Source organism: Pseudopipra pipra, chromosome 7 (assembly GCF_036250125.1).
Source record: "Pseudopipra pipra isolate bDixPip1 chromosome 7, bDixPip1.hap1, whole genome shotgun sequence".
In the NCBI taxonomy this organism is placed as follows: domain Eukaryota; kingdom Metazoa; phylum Chordata; class Aves; order Passeriformes; family Pipridae; genus Pseudopipra; species Pseudopipra pipra.
Window position 1 is genome coordinate 8602170 of NC_087555.1, and position 21333 is coordinate 8623502.

Consider the following 21333-nt stretch of genomic DNA (forward strand, 5'->3'; position numbering starts at 1 on the left):
CATACCATGATGGCTTAACAGTTCTGTGCCTGTGATTGTGCAGCCCAATTCACATGGGAAATGCTTCTTGGAGCCTAATAAGCACTAAGGTGCACATCCTGCGTGCTGCCATGGCAACGGCAGGATGCAGGAGGGCTGGGAGGGCTGGCTGCCAGGAGCTCCTGCACCTTGGCAAGAGAACTGCCCTTTGGATGTCCAAAATGGTTTCATTACCAGCCGTGGAAACTATCTGGTGTCTAGTGACTGATTCTTCAAATGAGTGGTACCTCCCTAAGCTGAATGAACCCTTTGGTTGCTGGCTTCAGGTGTGTGCTGGTCCATCTAGCACAGCTGTGTAGTGGAGGAGAGACAGTGCAGTGCAGAGGCCGGCAGCATTCGTGCAAAACTGTCAGTCCTGATGAGGAAGCCCAGGGAAGCTTCACTGATGGTGTTCTGGCATTCAATGTCACTGTGTTTTGGGGTTTTGTTTTCACCCTGCTTTCCCAGTTGTTGCTGGTGCCTGACCCTTTCACTGCTGCCAGGGCACGAGCAGGGCAGCCTTCATGCCTTGCTGACCTTCTCTGGAGGGGGCTGAGCAGCTCTGGGCTTGTAGCAGGAGGGTTGCTAACAACAAATTTTGTCCCATGGCAAACTCTTTGCTTTGACACTTATTTTCCCCCAAGGGAGGGACAAACATAGTCATTTTCCTTGCTGAAAAAGATCACGACTCTGCAGTGCTGAGGCTGTGGCAGTGTCCATGGGAACTGGGAGCTTGGGTACCCCATGTTCGTAATTCTCCTCCACGGCCAAGACTTCCAGCAGGGCAGCAACTCCTGTGTTGTGTCCTGGCCAAGGAAACCACATGAGGCCCTGTCTCCGGTAAGGGGGACAGTGGAATGGAAAATTAAATGGGGGAACATGGTCCATATAGGAGAATGGGGAAATGAAATAATTTAACTGTAGTTCCTATGAAGTACTCAAGCAACTTGGGTAGGAACCTGTTAATGCCAAGCTGAACCAAAATCAATTGTTTGTTGTATTTTTTTTTTAATTCCATTTAACAGACTCAAGCAGTCTGATTAAATTCCCACAGACCTGAAACTGTTTTGCCATATCTTTACTCATGCTTTCGTAAAAATTAGTATTTCCCACTCTTAGGTCTTGACATGAAACAAAGCAAGCGTTTTGCACCAGCCACCACTACTGATTTCAGTTGTTGGACTTAGCAATGGAGTTCCTGATACTGTTAAAACTGTTGCTACTGGGATGAGGGGAGTGATGGTTGATACAAAGCCTGGGGCTTTTTATAAAGCTCTTAAGCTGGTCTGTGATTTGCACACTATGCCAAATCCACCCCATGAACTCAGAGAGTGACTATCAAAATGATGATCTGAGTACCTTACACTTCTCTCTGCTGAGAAGTTGGGTAACCTGTACCTGAGGAGCTCTCCCAGGAAGAGCCTGCATTGTCTTAATGCCAGCACGGAGTGACTTGTGTGACATATGCTCCATGTGAGTTCTCTGCACCTTCCACAGGTGCATCATTTGGCTGAAAACAGACAATAATTATTGCTAATTACGTGTTGCTCTCCTACCTGCTAATTAAGGAGAGCTGCAAAGCTGAGATATGTGTTCTCTGGAGTAGTGACCACCTGACTCAGTGAATGCAGAGGTGGAGGATAAAAGTTTGATCAGAGAGAGAACTTGGAATGGCTAATACAACACTGGTTGGTTGGGGTTTTTAAACCTTCTTCAGGATTTAATGATATTCATGTTCAGAAATACAGCAATATTGATTTGCAGAAATGTATGTAAATGTCATAGTTGCCAACTCTAGGGAAGTAAACACACCGCAGTAGGAAAAGCTATTTCTTCTTATCTGGCTGGAAAAACAACCCAGTTTTGTTGGCACAGATGCATTTTGGAAAATTAAACAGCAGGGAAGGAAATGACACAATGGTTCTACAGGTGTGCAGAAAGGCCATCAGGAGGGAGCTCCCTTGCTCAGCAGGCTTCAGAGAAGGCTGAGGGGAACTGCAGCAGTGGCTCTCACTGCTGGAAATTCAGCTGGGTTTCCTGAGGGTGAGCAGTTGTGGCAGGGGCTGTGCTGGGATGGTTTCTGACAGGCTAAACAAACCTCTTGATCTCAGTGTTACTGGCCGACAGTCCCTGTGCATTGCAGAGGGACAGGGATGGTCAGATGCACATCCCTGGCCATGATTTCACCATGGTATCTAGGCTGACAAATGTCACGGGGAGTTTTCTTAATATAACATGTCCATTGCGGAATTTCTTTATAGTTCCAATATAAGGCTGGCTTTCAAAACCAGAAAGGTACCATCCAGCTTCTAAAATTAACATCTGGTTAAAGCCTGGCTTAAATGAATGCTTTAAAAACTCTTGTTATATCATGAGATAAAAATGTGCCTGAATATGGAAAACCTGTACAAAAATATTCATGATGTGTTTCATTATGTACCTTCCTTTACATGGCATCTGATGATAATCAGGATCTAACTTACTTATGGGGTTAGTGAACCATGTTATTGAGGTGTTCATGTCTCTCAATTCTGCATCACAGCAGCTGAAGCTCAGTCATAAGAGAGTGATGACTAAATGACAACGAGCACATGATGTGTCTCCTAATGATCCTATGGGAAGTAAGCAAACTGGACTAAACAGGAGACTTCCTGTGGACACACGGATGTCCCAGTAAGTACTTTCTCAGTCAGATTCTGTGTGTGAGTTCCTGTGGGAGGGAGAGGCAGATTGACTTTACCTGTAAAATGCACTGAGGATATCACAGGAAAATATTTTGCATCAGGGAATGAAGTACTATTCCTACTTCTGTCAGTGGTGAGATAATTTTGATAGTGTGCTGTTTGCTTCCTTTGGAAAGAAATAGTAGCCACTGCAACACAATTGGGGAAATGTAGATTTTATTCCCAAATCTATCAAGTCCCAAACTGAGAAGGTACCCACTTGCCTTAGTATCTCCTCATCTGTTAACTACATAAAATATCCATTAATTTACAATCATTTCAAGAGATTACATTAATATAGCATTGATAACATGCTTGGATTCTATCCAACAGAAGATGCTAAACAGGTATAAGATACTATTAATTTCATCAGTAATGAAATATCTGTAATACAAAGTAATTTTCTTGTGTGCTAAGATTTCAGTATAGTCTAGCTTGCTTGGCATCAATAGATAATACAATTGCAAACCGAATAACCTGGAAGAGTTTTTGGTCCTCCAGCTACATGACTTTTTATTTAAATTTGCTTGTTAAACTTAATTCTAATAATTAATTACCATTTTGCAGAAAATATATATTTATTAAGTATTATCTAATATCACTGTGCAGCAAAGACGACCCTTCAATTTAAATACAACCTCAACAAGAAATATTCTTGGCAGCACCAGTGTCTTCATGGTAAAAAAAAAACACAAAAAAGTTAGTCCATACAGGAACCAAATGTTTAGCTCTACTTTACATATATCTAATAGTAACAGGAAGGGAATGGAGTGACTTGATACACAACATGAAGACATTACCTGATACTGTACTATTATTAAAACCTTTTATTTGTCAAGGAGACCCAGCAGAACAGAAACCATAGTTATTTCATGGTAGGACTAGTTTTACAATAGTGCACCCAGTTGGCAAACTCCTTTAAATAAAAGCAATGAAAGCATCTGAAGCCTTGGGATAACCATTTTCCCAGCAGTGAGGAATCATGTTCCTCTTTCCTAAAATGAAGCTGCATTCACTGAGACATTGGATACAGACTGTTTTGTGTGGTTTTCTGTTTTTCTTTTTTTTAGCCTGGGTAAAATCCTCTTCGTGCACGTGGTGCCTACTTCACTGGCACTGTCTTCCCAGAGGAGCTTGTGGAGACCTAAATCAGGCCTCTAAAGGTTAACCTGCGGGAAGGCGGAGGATGCCGGGAGGGAATGATCACCCAGCTGGTCTGAGGCTGGTGACGTGGGCTGGTAACCTGAGAGCCTGTTGCACAGCTTCTGTGCCTGGAGTTGCTGTGGGATCAGAAGGAGCTGGCTGGCTCTGTCCTGGTTTATGCAATGCCCAGTCCCCTGGGCCGCACTGCCCTCCTGAGCGGGAGCCTTTTGGCTGTGTCTGAATTCAATGTGCAGCGCCTGCTCCCACTAACTCACTGACTGCATGGTGCTATTCTGCACTGCCCTGCCTGGATTATTCGGGAATATCTGGGAACATGTGTTCCTGAACTGTCTGTTAGCAGCAAGTCCAAGAGCTGGGAAGCCCTAGGAAGCTTTCACTGTACTCCATTTATTTTTCCATTCCCTCCCACACACCCTACCACTACACCAGGCAACAACACAGGATACAGTAAAATTGTTCCTAGAAACATGTCATCACTGTCAGTAAGGTTTTTTAAATTCCTGTTTTAAAATATCCCAAACTACAACTTGGTTTCAAACAGTACCTTCACAGAGATGCTTATCCCACAGGATGACTTGGAAAACCCATCTGATTTCAAATAAATTCATGGCTTTCAGAAGGAACAATTTCCTTTGTTATCCCATCTGGGCAGGCATGTTGTTGTTATATATGGTCAGAAAATGGAAGTGAAAATGCAAAAGCTGTGGTACAAAACCTCTTCTTGTTGCCATTGGCACTTGAAATGTGCTGCATCGTCAGGTTTGATGTTCGGAAAGAACATTTTTTTTATCTGCTGATCCTTTTTTGGCCCAGGTGGATGACTCTTAGGTTCTTTCCTGATGTCTTAAATAGCAGTGATAATGTGCAGCCTATGGAAATCTGCAGCAACTGTTAGGTAGTCATTAGTCACTGACACAAAGCTTTGTACATCAGAATCTATCTACAGGTGCCACAGGGAGAAGGCAAGAAAGAAAAATGTGTCATACTCTGAGGTAAACAGCTTTATTCCCTATTAGTCTGCCAGAGGCTGAATTAGTAATTTATGAAGCACTTTGCCACGATGAGATTTGTTTAGTCCACTTAGGATTTGTTTTTCGCTGTTAACACAGAGCTAAACAACTGAGACTGTGTCTACATACACTTCTGCAGATAGGAGCTTGCTCAGTGCTTGGTGCCTGCCAGCTACAAGCCACATCACCGGCAGCATGGCAGTGTTGTTTGCACAGCATGGAGGGTAGGGCTGATATTCCCACAGTTACTCATCTCTGCACCCCCACTTTTCCACCAGGTGCTGTAACTGCTTTTGATTTGTTTGCAGGATGGCAGGCTCGCTGTCTGCCGAACAGGAATGCAGTGGTCCCACATGGAGCACTGCCTGGGAGGCCAGGAGGAGGGCTGGTGATGGCCCTGAGCAGGGTGGGGCTCATCACATCTTCATCCACCTCTGTGGCAGCGTGGACAAAACGTGGTTCTTCTGCCTAGGGAATACACCTGTGGGAATATAGGTTTTTTCCCATTTTTAACACACCCTATTTCTTATTAAGATTTGAGAAAAGTAGAAGTCCATACTGTTAAGACCACCAACAAACTTTCAGGAAAAAGCAGACATTGCCACAGGAAAAAAAAAAAAAAAGGGAATATAGAAAAGAAACACAAATCCCTATTACAAAAAGTAAATCCAAACCAAATTAAATTTTCAAAGCCTCCTTCCTGGACATAAATCCCCTATTTTTCTTTTGAAGGTCAGCATTAGATGATGCAAGACCAACACTAAACTTCCAGGCCATTAGCCTCTTTGGAGCCAGGCAGCAGACAGGGTGATGTGGTATGTCTGCATACCTCCTCCAGGCACTGAAGAGGAGGTGAGAAGCAAAACCCTTCCTACAGTGGAAGGAGTTATGAGATCCTTCTCATCTCCAATGGAATGTGCTGCTGCCACAGGGGTGCCAGGGGACAAACTCGTGGACTAGCCTGCGGGAATCACTCCTGACGGAGACAGGGCTGGCAAAGGAGAAGGCATTTGAAAGCAAAGCCTTTTGAAATGTTGCCTCCCCCAGCTAAAACCGATAGGAAAGGGCTGGCCTTGCTGGTATTTGAAGGGTTTCTGAGCCACTTCAGACAGCTCTCTGGTGCCAACTGCCCTGTGCAGAGTCACATGTGTGTGAAACAAGTGACTCAGCTCACTGGGGAAGGCAGAGGTCTGTGCAGAGCTCGGTTTATCACTGGAACTGCCTTAGTCCTCTGACTGGAAGCGTTTGTCTCTGGCATCAGCCAACCAACCAAGGCAATGGGGTTAGTTTAAGGGATCACTTCACATTTTTGTTTGCGTAAAGCTGGTATCTCTTTTCCCTATGTGAGCAGGAGTTACTGAACTGGTTTTCCTGTGAAGAGAGTGGGAGTTATTCTGGCGCAGCTGCAGAGGGAAAGTGTTAATCCCCCCCATCTGCCCTTGCTAAACTTTTTAAGTAAAGATTAGTTTGATGAAGGAGCAAGGCTAGGAGATCTGGTTTTTTGCTACAGCACTCGCTGGAGACCCAAGAAATGGCAATTGTTGAGTCGTAGTGGGCTTTAAGCCCTCAAATCTTTGAGACTAGTGCACAGGAAAAGACAAGGAGGCACTAGCTCCTATGCTCTCCATCTGTATGGGGCAAAGTCAGATCCAAAGTCCTCTAGTCCAAGCCCAGATTCACAGCTGAGCAGGAAAGTTGCCCTAGAACTACCCCACATCAGGGATTTCATATAAGTCATCTGGCTGATGTGTGTGGGATTCATCACAAGAGGGAAGTGAAGAACTTCCATGAACACCTTGCCAGGACTGTGTTCTCAGATGAAAACATCTGCTAAAATGTGCAAAGCCCAGGAAGAAAAGGCTACATTAGTGCAGCAGGACATGGCTCCTCTGGAAAGAATAAGAATGCTGCACATTCTGATTGTTTACTTTGCTTGCTTGCTTCCCCCCCTCCCGTGGTATTTACAGTGCCCTGGTACTCATTCAGCTTTCTTAGCTAACAGGTGGGGAGGCAGACAGACCTGCCTGAAATCCTGGCATCCTTCCTGATTCAGGCACCTTGCAGGTACATTGCTCTGAGGCAGGGGGGAAGCAGGCAGCTTGGATCTGTGTTCCTATGCCAGGACAGGACCCCAACAGAGTGGGGGATTCCCTACTGCATCTGTCCCACTGACTTCTGCAGGAAATTCCTCTCAAACCTGTGTGGCTTTCCCAGGAGTCATCCATATTTCCCTAGGGCTGAATATGGTGTGCTCAAGAGATGCTGGAGGCACCAAACCATTGTCTTCTAGGGTCTCCAGACTGCCAGACTGCCTGCTTGTTAAACAGGCACTGAAGTGCCATTAGGGAGTTGAAGTGACATCAATGTTAAAAAACAGCTGACTGAACCTGTAGCTTAATTTAGGAGCTTGTCAGACATATGGTAATGGCCTGGTAAGGCTTGGTTAAAGGTGGCATTTGCAGGCTTCTGTACATTTTTAATCTCTGTGTACAATACAATATTGCACATTAGCTTTTGCTCTTGCTGGCAGATTTCTTGTGGGAAGATCTACTTTGGGACTTCAGTAGCACTAAATACAGAGCAACTGACAGAAATAGGGAGTTTGGACCAATGTCTCTGCTGGCATAACTCCATTAGAGCCAGAGGGTGAAATCGCAACCCTGTTGAGATGCATGGGACTTCTGCCAGGCTTGCGACTGCTGAGAACTCTTTTAACAACTCAACCCTGATTTTGCTTTGGAATGAAACCTCCCTGTGGATCTTAGCCTAGGAACACTTGCATCTTTCACACAGAAGAAAAATGTTCTGCAGCAAGCAAATGAACTTGGAAATGATTTTAACTTCATCAGTGGAACCCTTGCAATAGACATTCATTGCGGGCTAAATTTGGCTTGTGTGGTAAGACACTGACTCAGTAGTACACAGACATTCATCTCCCTCAGAGATGGAAAGGCTCCTGCTTTGGCTGCAGTCACAGTTTATTGGACGTGCTCCCTGTTACTCCCATGAACTGCACAAGCAAAGTTCTGGTGCTCTCAGTGTGACCCATTCATGCAGTCAGTGCTCATCAACAATTGTTTTAAGACCAGGAACCCTAGATACTGACAACAAATCTATCTCTTCTCTTTACATTGTATATTGCTGTCCTGGCTTCTGGGCTTCTTTTTCATGCCTACCCATTGCTACAGGGTATTTGTGAGTCTGCTGGAAGGTCTTGGGGCTGAAGTCAGACCTGCATCAAAGCCCTTTTTTGTGTAATACTGACTATACCCCCAGCAAGGTCAGAAAGCTGGTGCTCCTATCACCCACAGCTGCGCTTTGATAGCCTTACAGATCTGAGGTTAAAAACGAAGCAGGAAAAAAGGTGCTGGAAAACCAAAATAAATTAATAACAATTCTGGTTTCTTTATAAAGAAGCAGGATGGGGAAAACTGTTTTGCTTTGCAGGTCACCTTCACAGCAAACAGGAATCATTCAATCACTGCTGGATAATACCAAGGGCACTCTCAGAGGTTGGCAATTGGAATGATTAAAAAAATATGAGCAAGATTTTAAGTGTCTCTTTGTGAAACAAACAGAGCAAAATTGTTCATCAGTGGTGGAATAGGTACTGTAAACATTGTCTTAAATGAATCTGGAAGGAATTTGTAAGAGAGAAGATGACCAGCTCTGCCTTCCCAGCACAGTCCCAGCCCCTTACAGAGGGGAGTTTGTGACCTTGCCTTCGTATTATACACATCAAGCCTCCTGGAGCTCTGTGTCTCTTTTTGCATTTGAGAAAACATGAAATATTTCACAGCACCACAGGATCAATGAAATTGGCTGGTGAGCTAGCACAAGTTGCCAAGGATGGTGTCCAGTTGGGTTTTGAGCATCTCCATGCAGGAAGATTCCACAATCTCTCTGTGCAACTGGCTCATTTTGGGGCACTCTCACAGTAAAAAAAAAAAAGGTTTTTTTTGTTTTGGGTGGAATCTGATGTATTTTCATTTGTGCTTCTTATCCTGTCAGGGAACTCTACTGAAAAGAGTCTGCCTCCCTTCTGCCTGTGCTTGGGATGGACCTTCCCAGTGCTTGGAGGAGGTGATCTTTGAAAGCCAGGCATCTTTTCTGGACACCTATGGTCTCCAGGACCATATCACAAGCAGAATTCTTGGTCGAAGTCTGCTGTTCAAAACCAGAGTTGTGGTCCTGCCTTTTGCGCCACTCTCCTGCCTTAGGGTCCCGAACTCCACCATCTCATGGTCACTGCACCCAGTGCTGACCCCGCCTTCATGTCCCCAACCAGTTCTTCCTTGATTCCAAGTGTGAGATCCAGGCAAGCACCTTTGCTTATTAGCTCTTCGATAACCATGCCAGGGAGCTGTCAGAGCGCTCTTGAACTCCCCTACATTGCTTGGGCCCTGATGTATCGTCATTTCTAATTTAAACCTCTTCCTACCAGCTTTAAAATTAACCTTAGTATAAAATAAATCCACCTCCTTCTGTGCTCACTGTCAGCCCCTGTGCTCCCTGCTGCAGGCCTGGGGCAGCATTTGCAGGTGTACTGACTGCAAGGTGGCTTGGAAGCCCAGATCTGGTGTCCTTCGCACGTCTCGAGCTGCTCTGTTACACTGGCACTTGCCTTCCTGGACAGATGTTCACCTGAAACCATCTTATCAGTGACACATGACTAGAAGCGTGTCTTTGGTGAAGTGTTTTTTAGTGTTTTTTTTGCTTTTGAGCTAACCACCCTCATGACTTCCTCTCTGCCCAAGGCTTGCCATAAGGTGAATATTCTTTTTTTAACTGTTTTTTTTCCTTGCAAAATGAAAGGTTCTCATCGAGGCTCCAATGAGATTTGCAGTAGGATCCACCTTCTTTTTTTCTCTTCTCCTACTAACTCAGAATGCAAGAGCTGGGACTAGTTGTGGAGGTTTTCCATAGGGTTGCTCTTCATGAGGCAGAGCTGAATATGGCCTATGGCTGTCTAGTCCCAGACATTTTAGTACCAAGAATCAGGTGTTTTGGAAAAGCCTGGTGAGTGATCCTACTGTGATCCTACAGGGTCCTACTGTGCTGAGAACACAGGATACAAAATTATTCTTTCAAAATAATTGGGCCAGACAAAAGGTAGAACTGAAGGCAGAAAAAACATGTATGTATGGAAAAATGTTACCAGTTCTAACGAATAAAGTACTTTTGCCCAACCTTTTCCAGGGACACTGTCACTCCTGGAGTTTGGTTGGAACTCCTTCCCATGTGACTAAATTAAGGCATTAATGTTGATCACTGAATACAGTTGATCACTGAAAATTTTAGTGTTACCAGATTAAGGCTATAGAGCCAGCCAGGAGATAGGCCCTCAAGGGAGTCTGTCATCCCCCCCATCTGCACTGACTCAAGGATTTGGGACAGAAGTGGATTAAACTTTCGGGGCCTTCAAGCAAGGTCTCCTGTGGCTCACGTTGCCTTCCTTTCAGATTCCTGCAATCAGTGTGTTTTATTCTGAGCCCTGAGTGGCACCCAGCAAAGCTGCTCCACTGCCTACAAAGAAACATTGCACAACATTCGTTGGGCCAGAGCTCCAGGGTGGCGGAATGCATGGCCAGGCATTTCACAACTGCTGTCATCTATGGATTTCTGCTTACAGAAATAGAAAGGGAAAGCCCAGCTAGCTAAGTTTGGCTCTGAAAAGGAGAAGCAGAGTGCACACACACAGCTCTGCTACTTTTCCTAAGCGGGGAGAGCTGAATTACAGAACCATCTGCACATCTTTCGGCTGGTCTGTGGCAGGGAGCGACTTCCTCAGGACTCTCCTGCTATGTATATCACAAGGTGGTTCGTCCACCACCTCGATGGTTTTCCACGTGGAAAAGCTGCCCTTCCCTCATGTTTTACCCTGCCTATAGCCATGCTCACGAGAGTTACGTGTCTTCTCAGGAGGCTGCTGGCAGAGCTCACAATACTTTAGACAGCCTTTTTAGTGCCCATCAGGATTTAAGCTCACATTTTTAACAGAGAAAAGTTTAAAGCATGGCACTGCATAACCCCCAGGCTTTTCCCTACATCCCCTGAGATTTGGGCCTAGGAGCAGAATAATGTGGCATTGGGTCCCAGGGGCAGAATGTGATGGTGCAGCCCAGCCAAGTCCCGAAGTACCACAGCCCTCCCACAGCCTCTTCTGCTTGGGGAAGACCAACACCAGACTTCCTCAGAACAACAACAAATAACTCATAAATATTATAATTTTTTTCTCAGTGAAGGAGGACGGGAACAGCTGGGAAATCGCCCTCCAGGAAACCTTTGTGACGAGGCCCCTCTCGGTGTCACTGCCGGGGCTTAAAATGGCGCGGAAGGGCAGCGAACCGCTCCTCAACTCCCCTCTGCCGCAGCGGGCGCGGTCGGGGCGCCACGGGGATGCTCCCCGAAGGGCAGGCAGTGGGTGAGCGAGGGGTGAGGTGAGGCCGGGCTGCCCGGGCAGGGAGGGCACGCTCAGGGCGCGCAGCCGAAGAGCCGGACCGGGCTCGGCGGCGGCAGCGCCCCGACAAGCAGAAGATGGCGGCGGCGCGCGGCCCAATCAGCGTGCGGGGCCGGCTCGTGCCCGCCCGTTACCCATTCCCGGCGCTCCGCGTGCCCCGGACGGTTCCATTCACGGCAACCGCCCCCGCCCGGCCCCGGTGTGGTCGCGCCCGGCCGGTATAAAGAGGAGCGCGGCGCACGTGTGCGCCTCAGTGCCGGCGGGAGCGGGAGGCGGGGTGGTGTTTGTGCTGGTGGTGTCAGTGTGTAGAGGGAGCGGTGGGGGTCGGGCGTGCCGCACAGTCACCGCGCAGCCCCTCGGTGCTCGTGTCCCCGTCCCCTGTGAGGGTCGCCGGTGCCCCCCTGCCCGGCCCCGCGCTGCCGCCGCTCCCCCGCGGGATGCGGGCTCGGCCCGCCCCGCTAGCCCTCACCCCCGCGCCGGCCGCAGCATGAGCGCGGCGAGCGACACGTATTTCCTCATAAAAGACATAAAACCCGGACTGAAAAACTTAAATGTCATCTTTATTGTGCTGGAGATCGGTAAGTGGCGCCCGGCACGCCCCACCCCCGGGCCGCCCAGGCGTGTCACGGCGGGCGGGGGGGCCGGCGGCGCCGTGTCCCCCCCTGAGCCGCGCTTCTCCCCGCAGGGCGAGTCACCAAGACGAAGGACGGGCACGAGGTGAGGTCCTGCAAGGTGGCGGACAAGACGGGCAGCATCACCATCTGCGTGTGGGACGAGATCGGCGGCCTCATCCAGCCGGGGGACATCCTCCGCCTGACCAAAGGGTGCGTACGGGGCCGCCCCCGCCCGCCGGGCCGCGCAGCCCTTTGTCCCCCGCGGGGCTGCGGGCGGCTCGGCCGACACCCCGGGGCACGGGGGGCACGGCCCGCCCCCCTCGGACCGGCTCCCTATTATCGAGCCAGCGCCCTGAGGTCACTCGCCAAATTAAACCCACCTTTTTCCAGGCCAGAACATGCCTAGCGTGAGCATATAGGCTAGGAGGGGCTTGGGTTTGTAACGAGGTGGTGGTGGCGAAGAGACTTTGTTTGGCTTTAAAAAAGCTCCTTAGGAAAAGATTTCTAGGGCGGGGGAAATGCAACAGTCGGTCCTGGTCTGTAAATCAAGCAGGGGAAGTCAAAAGCATGTTCTTTTTTCATAGTCAGTTCTTTACTCTAGCAGTCGGCTCCTTAATGAAAGGAGGGGATGATTACATCTCCCGTGCAGAAAAGTTGCTTTTCATTGCAATGAGTTTAACGAACATGGCAGGCAGAGAACAACCTTTTCAGTTTCACTGTAAAAATTCATGCTAAGGCTACACCGTAGGTTGTTAGTTTGGTTAGGTGCAAATAATTTCTCAGAGGTGACTTAATTTAAAAACCAACCAAAAAACAACCCCCTCAAACTTATATTTATTAACTGTGAGAAAGAATACTAGAGTCAATCTGAAAATCCTTTTCCACGTCACTTAAACTACCAGTAGCAAATTGATAGTCACTTTTATTTGAGTTCTTCATGTCAGTTAGGTTACACTTAGAAATCCATTGCACTGATCGTTTGGCCTACAGCACTCTAGGAGATGGTGGAACTACAGTGTGTGTAAGGTCCTTTTAATTTGTTTTTATGAAAAAGCAGGTGAAAGGTTACTCAGTGAGTCTGCTAACTGAGCTGCTCTTGTTATTTTGAGTGTAATTCTTGGTCGTGGCCTGAAATTGTATGACCCTTGCCACCAAAACTGCAGCTGCTTCCTCCTATGCAAATGTCCTTTTACACGAAATGGGCTGACTCCTCAGCAGAGGTGGTTCTGGGGAAGGCTGCTTGCGTGGAGAGCACGTGGAGCTCAGGGATGGGTGGAACTAAACCAGAGCTCTGAGACAGCACAAAGCCTTGTGTGTAGATGACATTGAAACAAATTAGGAGCAGTGCTGTTCAGCAATGTTACTGTAATATGCCCTATGACTGGCTTACTGTTAGTCCTCTGGTGTTTCTGTGCAACAATGGGAGAGTCATGGCATCCTTTAATGTAAAAAAGTGAGTTTGGCTTGTACGAATTAATTTTGAGGTGATAGCATGATTTCTAGTGGGTGGCAAAGTCATGCCTTCATTTACATGAATTGCAGGTTCTCTTAGGACTGTGTAGGGAGTGAAATGGCAAAAGTAATTACATTCTGGTTTGGCTCTCATCAGCAGAAAAATGCCCTCATGCTGGTGTACAGAGTTCTCCAGACACAATTTTGGACTTAAATAGGGTCGAGTGAATGATGTTGCCATTGCAAGGCGGGTAAATTTCAGCTCTGTAGGCTAATCTGACTCTTCAGTGCAGGATGCCCACTGTTACAAATAGAAAAGCTTATCAGGCCCCATGTGTAAATGTGCCCTTTTCCTTTTTTTTTTCTCTCCCTTTTTTTTTTTCCTTTTCTCAAGCTGCAGATGCATTCCTCTTCAAAGGCAGACACTGCTGCTTAATTTTGTCACTGGCTGTTTACCCTTTTTACAGGAAGCTGTTGCAGTTAATATTTCTAAATATGAAGTTAGTGCTGGAGTTCAGTGCTTTATGGCCAGCTCTTTTTGAGACAAAAACAAGTGCTTGCATACATGGAATAACTTTGTGCTTGAGGTTGTTAGTCCCATAATTTGCTGGGTGTTGTCCCAGTAAATGTATGTTTGACTTACATTTATTACTTGGTAGCTCTTTTCCTTTGTGCTCTGCCACAAAACTGCCCAACTAGCAGGTTATTAAAGGTTAAGCATTGGGGGAATCTTTAAAGTGAAAGGTAGCACTATGAAGTGAAGAACATTAATCCTGCTTCTGGATGGAAAACTCCTGAGATAGTATCTCCAGTTATAGTGCCTATGCTTTCCTGCTGAAGTACAGAGCAGGTTATCACTGCGTTGGCAGTGCTGTCCTCTCCTGCCACCCTGACTCCTCCCTGGGGCCTCTTCAAGGCCCTGTGTGTGGCCGGATGGCTCCCAGTCCCAGCAGATAAGGCAAAGGGCAAGAGGAATGTTTGCTATCTATGTTCCAGAGATAGACCTGGGGCATAAGGAAGTGGTGACTTGTCCAGATTATCTGTGACTCCCAAGAGTGCGATTGCTGAGGCTCCCTGATCCTTTGCTAGAAGACCTGTATTCCTTTTAGCTCCCTTGCACCATGCCCAGTTTCTGGTCTGTATTTTCCTTATTATCTACACCTATGTGATGCCCCTCACCGAAAGGAACAATTACACAGAAAGTTTTGCATGACTCACATTTCAGTGCTTGAAGTCAAGAACAACTATGAAGACTAGAGTGCACTCACACTGTCTTGTAAGGGAATGTTCCTGCAATCAAAATATTACTTAATTGTATTTCTGTACATCAATTGGAACTTGATGGTCAAACTTCTGCCTTTAAAAAACCCCACTCTGGTAAGGACCTGTACTGAAAACCTAAGCACTTCCATTATGTGCTTTCAGTAGCAGTAGCTGTTCTCCAGTGAACAAAGGTAATGCTTCCTGGCTCCTGCTGAAAGCAAAACAGAGTTGTCACTGAATGTAACACAGATACTGCTTTTGGCAAACTGCCTTTCCACTGCAGGACCAGTTATAAGGGTTGCTCCAGCCAACCAAAGAGCATCCAATCTCAAAATAATTGGGTGCTTTCCTGTAATTGCCAGAGGACTCTGCTGAGCTGCTGATACCTTTTGGTAGAAGTAGTACATGGGGATCTATAAACTTTTAGTGTTGGTGTCCCTGGGAATTTTTTTAGTCCATTCATGCTGATAGGTAATGCTTGTTAGCTCCTGGAAGACAGCATGCTTTCACTTCCTCCGTGAACTCATTCACTAAGAGACTGCATCACTTCTCCTTTCTTTGGCCAGGTACGCATCTCTGTGGAAAGGATGCCTGACACTTTATACAGGACGAGGAGGGGAGCTGCATAAAATTGGGGAGTAAGTATTGCGTGTTCATACTTTGTCTCCTCTCAGCAGAGTGTCACGGTAAGTATGAGATGTGGTGGCTCTTAGTAAGTGGAAGTTAGGGCAGCGAAAGTGTGTTGTTGGTTGGTTGTGGATAGGTACAGCACAAGGCAACCCTGCTACGAGTTTCCAGATGCCACTGTGGTAATGAGCCCCAACCCCCTCTAGACTGTAGATATGTTGAGGAAAAGTAGCCTCCCATCATTGGCACAGATGGATTTTTACCTAGGAGGAGGAGATGTGTAGACAACAAGGAACTGAATCTGCATTACTTACCTGGGCCTCAGCTTGATTAACAACTTCATTTTGGTGGAAGCCTTCTGTATGTGTATCATGCTTGAGAAACAGGCAGTGCAAAGAAGGAAGACCAAGATGACTCCAGTGAATCATATCTAAGCAGAAACAAGCCTCATTAAACCTGCTTTAAACTGCCCACAGACTGGGGCAACAGCTCCTGACTAAGACCAAACATGAGTAACATACTTGAGCAACAGAAAAAATAGCAACGTTTTCTAACCAGGACAGTACTTCCACTGTTGCACAAAGTTCTGTGGGAAACCTTATAGTCACCAGGGAAATGGGGCTCTGGGGTGGCCACATCTTTTCTTGTATGGTTCAGAAATGCCAGCATTCAGCTGGAGTTTGTGCAAGAGAACCTGTAGATTTTATTTGGTGTAAATCCACCACCTCAGAAATGTCATCCAGTTGGCTTACTCTCCAGCAGGCTGGAGTCATGTAAGTTCCTCATCTGGGTTGTGCCTCCCAGCAGCAGGTGGGAGCTCCACTTCTGCTTAACAGTGCTGTGTAATGATTCAAATCTCTCTTCCCCCCTGCCATAATTTCCATGTGGTGAGTTGATGGGCCTATTCCTCCAGAGTCCCCTCGAGTGGAAAAGGATGCTTTGAATTTCATTCCCTGCGTTGGATTCCTCTGCTGTTATTGTTAATGGGGCACTGCATAGCATGAGAGCATGTGGGAGTGCTTAACTCTTCCCTAGACATGTAATGCAATCCCAGTCTGGGAGCAGGCTGGGTGACTCTGTGCCTCAGGTGACCTTGTGAGTGGGTGCTGGACAAGATTGTGCAGCTGGAAGAGAGGCAAAGGGAGCCCTTTCATCACCTTTTGTTTTCCTTAGGCCAGTTTACCTACTTGAGTAAAGGTATACTTGCCTCTGCTTGACTTCACACCAGGAATGATGTGACAGCCTCACCACAAGCATATAAAGGGATCAAAGAGCCTTTTAATACCTATGGATATTCTCTGAACAGTGGGGGCTGGATTAATTACTTTTAGGTGATGGGATGTGTCAAGAACATATGCTCTTTGTATTGTGGAGTTGAGAACTCTGTTTAAAAATGGCTTTAGAACTTCCTCATAATCCTGATTTCTCCCCAGGTTTTGCATGGTATACTCAGAAGTGCCAAACTACAGCGAGCCCAACTCAGAACACATCGGGCAGAACAAACTGGTATGTTAAACTTGTCTGAGGCTTCTGGCATAAAGTGCTCTTTGCTCTGAATACTTCCCACTAGGATGTGATCAGATGTGACTCTCCTGGAAAAATGAACTTAAAGTGACATATAGCTAAAAATGAACCAATAATTAAAGTAGCAGATAAATTCCATGTGGAGCCACTATAAGAACACAAGAAAGAAAACATCAGCCCCTTTCTGTAAAAATGTGAATTTTCTCTCTCTGATCCCATGTCTTTTTTCTTTTTAATGTTTCTCCAAAGGCACAAGGTGAACAGAATAATATTTCTGCATCAAGTGGTATGGGTACTTGTACTTTTGGGCCACTGGGTAAGTTTTTTTCATTTTGCAGAAGTGAAAAGATGAGAAACACTTGAAGGGAATAGAAGGAAATTTATCTTACTAAGGGTTCTCCATTCTTGGGATAAAAGTCTGCTAGGCTCTAAAGTCATTCAAACTGGGGCCCAAATCTCAAGCATGTAAACAGGAACATTTCCTGATCATTGTTTTCAGAACTTCTTCTCTAGAAGTGGAAGAGATTAGACTATTCAGGGTGCCTGTATCACATAAGGGGACTTGACTAATACTAAATTGTTTTGATGCTTTTGAAGAGTTCTTGCAGCACTTGAAATTCTGGTTTTTTTAAACTGAACAAGACATTGGCTTTAAAGATTCCTTACTTTAATCTTGTTAGTCACCATGGCTTTCTTGCCAGGTTAGCTCCCCAAAACAGAAGGGGTAGTAAGTAATCTGAATTCCAATATCTGACTTGTCTATATCATTTTTTTAATATATATTTTATTTAAATCTAGAAGCTTAAATAAGAAAATACTTCAAGGACTTGAGCGGGTGTAAGCTGAGAGGGAACCTTAGTCTGCCTACACGATGTCCAGGCTCAGTACCTGGTGTTGTAAAACTACTACTGTGACCCTTCTTGCTTTAGCTGAGAAAGAGGGGTGGAGGGGAAGTAGTTTGGGAGGGGAGAGAAAGGTAACCTGTGGTTTGAGGTCTTGCAGTGCCCAGGACCCCGAAGGACCACGCTTCTGGTCCTCAGGGTTTGCTGGTTACTGCAAACTCCGTGTGTTCCCTGTTTCTAAACTTATATAAGGGAGCAGTGATTTCAGTCCATGGAACTTGTAATAACCTTTTTTTTGTCTTTTTAGGAAATGGTTTACAAACTGGACCTGAAGCAAGTGGATTTCCATTCATGTATAATCACAGCCACATTTATGCAGGTAGTGGGAGAGGCAATGGACGAGGACCTGTAAATCCAGCACCAGCTAATAGTGTTCAGCCTCTTCCTCCTGCTGTCAGTAATGGGAGGGACCCACGCAGGGCCTTTAAAAGATGACTATGCCAAATGTGGTTGTACAGCTTGCTTAAACTCTACACTCTACTTGAGCACTTACTGCACTTTTATTTATAGTTAACTGTGAACCAGTTTGTCCTTTGTGTGGTTTTTTTTTTTTTTACCTTTTGGTCTATGGAGCAAACTTGATGTGATCTATTTCTTGTTTTGCTTAGGGAAGCACAGTGAGTCTTCCCCATACATAAAGGGGTGGGGGGGAAGGTGGATATAAGAAAGTAAGAGTAACAGGTTGAAGTGTCTCAATTAAAACTTGGTGCCCTTTGCTAAATGTAAGAAAACTTCAGTTACATACATGTATTTCTGTTTCTGTTGGTCAGCCATGTAGCCTTAATAGGTCTATTACGTCCTGTGCACATGTGGTTTGACTTCCATTAGAGTTAATGGGAGTTCTTCGTATTGGAAGAGAAACAAAGGGGAAGAGCAAAGATGCTCTGGTGAGCTAGGTGTCCTTGGAATGCATACAGCTTGTAAAAGCAATAAGTGTAAGCAAATAGTGGTGCCAGACCTAGTGGTGTCTCTGGAATCAGGGAATGGATAACTCATATCAACTCAAGTTGGAGACATGGTGAGTGTCTTGAAGCTTGATTCTGATTCCAAAAAGGTGTACACTACTTGAAAATTCTCTATACATTACCACTGTCAAGGAAAGTAACACTGATTTTTGATTTGGAGAGAAGCTTGCATATTCATTCTTGCTTTGCATGAGATAGCAGAATATAGAAGGATCTGAATTCAGACAGTGTTTGGGAGTATGCTGTTTGTAGCCACTCCTTGCATAAAAGCTCAAGGTTACTTTGCAGGAGTCTGAATTTCCAGGAGCGGACTGTTTCCAAATGCTGCATTACCCATCTCTTCGACGAGGCTGCCTCCTCCTCCTTCCTTCCTTCACTTTTCCAAGTGGAATTACGTATTAGATGAAGCTGTATGTGTGGATTGCAGAGGTACCGGCCAAGAACACAGCTGCACTTATGCTGTTAAGCTTTCCTTCCTCTGTTTTATATGAAATACGAGTTATCCCTTGAAGAACCCCACCACCTCCATGTCCTGGGGGGAAAATAGCTGATTTTATTTCTGAGATCACAAATGCCTTGACTCTAGGTAAGAGTCCAGTGCCATATTTCAGATCAGGTTCAAAAACAACTCGGAAACTGAGGTGTCATACTGGATTCATCTGTTTAACTCTTCTTAACTGACCTCTCAAATAAAAAAATTGCACTAATCACATCAAAACAAATCTAACTTTCTTTCTGTCAAGCCATAAAGACTTCATGACAAAAGGCTATTTCTGAATTGTGAATTGTTTCTGTGGTCTTTCCTGTTATTTGAATCTGCCACTGTCACTAATGTTTACAAGTTGTTTACATTTGATACTTCTGCTTTTGGTACTCTGTCATGATTTGTTGAAAATTGCTTTTAATTGGTGAAAGTTCCTTGCTTGGTGTGAAATACTGAACTTTGTTTGAAATGCAAGCATCAGTAACAACAAACTTCTGAAGAGAGGTTTAGAGAGACCTGTATGCCCAGACACCTGAGGGCTGTTTGTCTCTAGTATGGTGAAGTGCTTTCCTGGTACCTGCTTCCAAGTGGAACTAGAGAAACTTGTTTTGGACACAAGAGGGTGGCATGCCTCATGAGATCATCCCTGGGTGCTGCTATGGAACAGTGTGATAATTGGTGAACCAGAAAGCATGTGGTGACTTCTGAGGAAATGGTGTAAGGAGGTGACGTGTAACTCAGGGACTTTAAATTGCTTACTTATTTAAATAAATGTATAGTTTAGATGTATGGACAACCTTTTCTGCAGTGTTGCATTAAGACATTTCATATGCTTGTGAGAAGGAAGCCAAGGAGACCTCTAAACCTGGGAAGCACATACGACATGTTCCAGAGGTAAACAAGATGTAAGTATGGTGTGAGAGCTGTGCTTCCCAGTAGTTGCTGTAAAGTTAGCAAGTGATGACGTGGTGGGGACTGAGTACTCGTTGGGGTATCTGCACTGTGGATCTGAGGTCCTGGTGATCTTGACTTCTCTGCAGCATAAAAAAGTTGAAATAGAGGGGAACCCTGTGTTAGTGTGTGCTGAGGTACCTGATGTTTGTAGCTCTATGCATTTGAGCTTTTATTAAACTAATAAACAGAATACTTGTTCACAAATTCCAACTAAAAAGTGAGATGATTGCTGCTGATAAGTGGCATAAGATTAAAAGCTTATGTCAAGTGGATGATTGATTTGCACTTGGGAGGAAAAAAGCAAGAGGCTGCTCTTCATGTTCTCAAGGTTAGTAGCATTCCTGCTTCCCTGTTTCTTACATGAAACTATTGCAGTTTATTAATAAATTTTTACTTCTTTGCAGGGGAAATCTGTGTCCAGAAAAGTCACGTGGACTTAAATATAACTTTTGAAGGTCTTTCTGATCTTCCAGTGAACCTAGGATGAAGTTGTTTCGCTCAGAGGTATCACTGTCAAGATAGTTCTCAGCTTGCAGAGGAACCTGGGATCCTTACACCTGTTTGGATCATAGCACCTCGGTTCATGGAGAGAGAGATACACACACTTCTCTATGCAAACAAGCAATTGTCCTGAATTACTCTGACACTACAAGGCGCTTCACAGGTGCTCAGGGGCTAGGTCATTAGGGAGTCTCTGCAGATGTCTTCCTAAGATATTAAAAGATTAGGCTGCACTTAGGGTAGTCTCATTCTAGAATAATACAGATTTCCAAAGGGAAAAAAAGGCCCTGGAAGGTGTTCACCGACCGAGACACAAACTGCCTAGTGCTGAAGTGCAGCTGAGTAGTCCTGACACACTTGAGCCACAAGATGCCCAGCTCTCATCACCCCACAAGAGCTGCCCCCCTCTTACCTGCCCTAACAAAAGGACTGATGGCAGATTGCAGTGAAGTGGCAGTGGAAAGAATTTCCCTGTATTTCTGCTGCCATCCTCTGTGTTCTTTCTGTCCATCCTCTGCATGAATCTTTCACCTTGATCCAAAAGTGGAAAAGCAGTCCTGTACTGTGAAATACTGCCTTAGCCTTGGATACATGGTAAAGTCACACACTCCATGTCCACAGTGAAAATGGAAATGTGCTGTGAGAACAAATACAAATGCTGGACTGAGGCAT

The 21333-nt window shown here is 45.5% G+C and overlaps 1 protein-coding gene across 1 annotated transcript; it reads left to right on the forward strand.

Annotated features, from left to right (window-relative positions):
• The first annotated feature begins 11619 nt into the window (after positions 1 to 11619).
• Positions 11620 to 20364, forward strand: NABP1 (nucleic acid binding protein 1). Its single transcript, XM_064660478.1, has 6 exons — positions 11620 to 11953; positions 12061 to 12199; positions 15271 to 15342; positions 16765 to 16837; positions 17105 to 17171; positions 18005 to 20364. The coding sequence occupies exons 1-6, from the start codon at positions 11863 to 11865 to the stop codon at positions 18190 to 18192; spliced, it is 630 nt and encodes a 209-aa protein (XP_064516548.1). The 5' UTR covers positions 11620 to 11862; the 3' UTR covers positions 18193 to 20364.
• Positions 20365 to 21333: the final 969 nt, after the last annotated feature.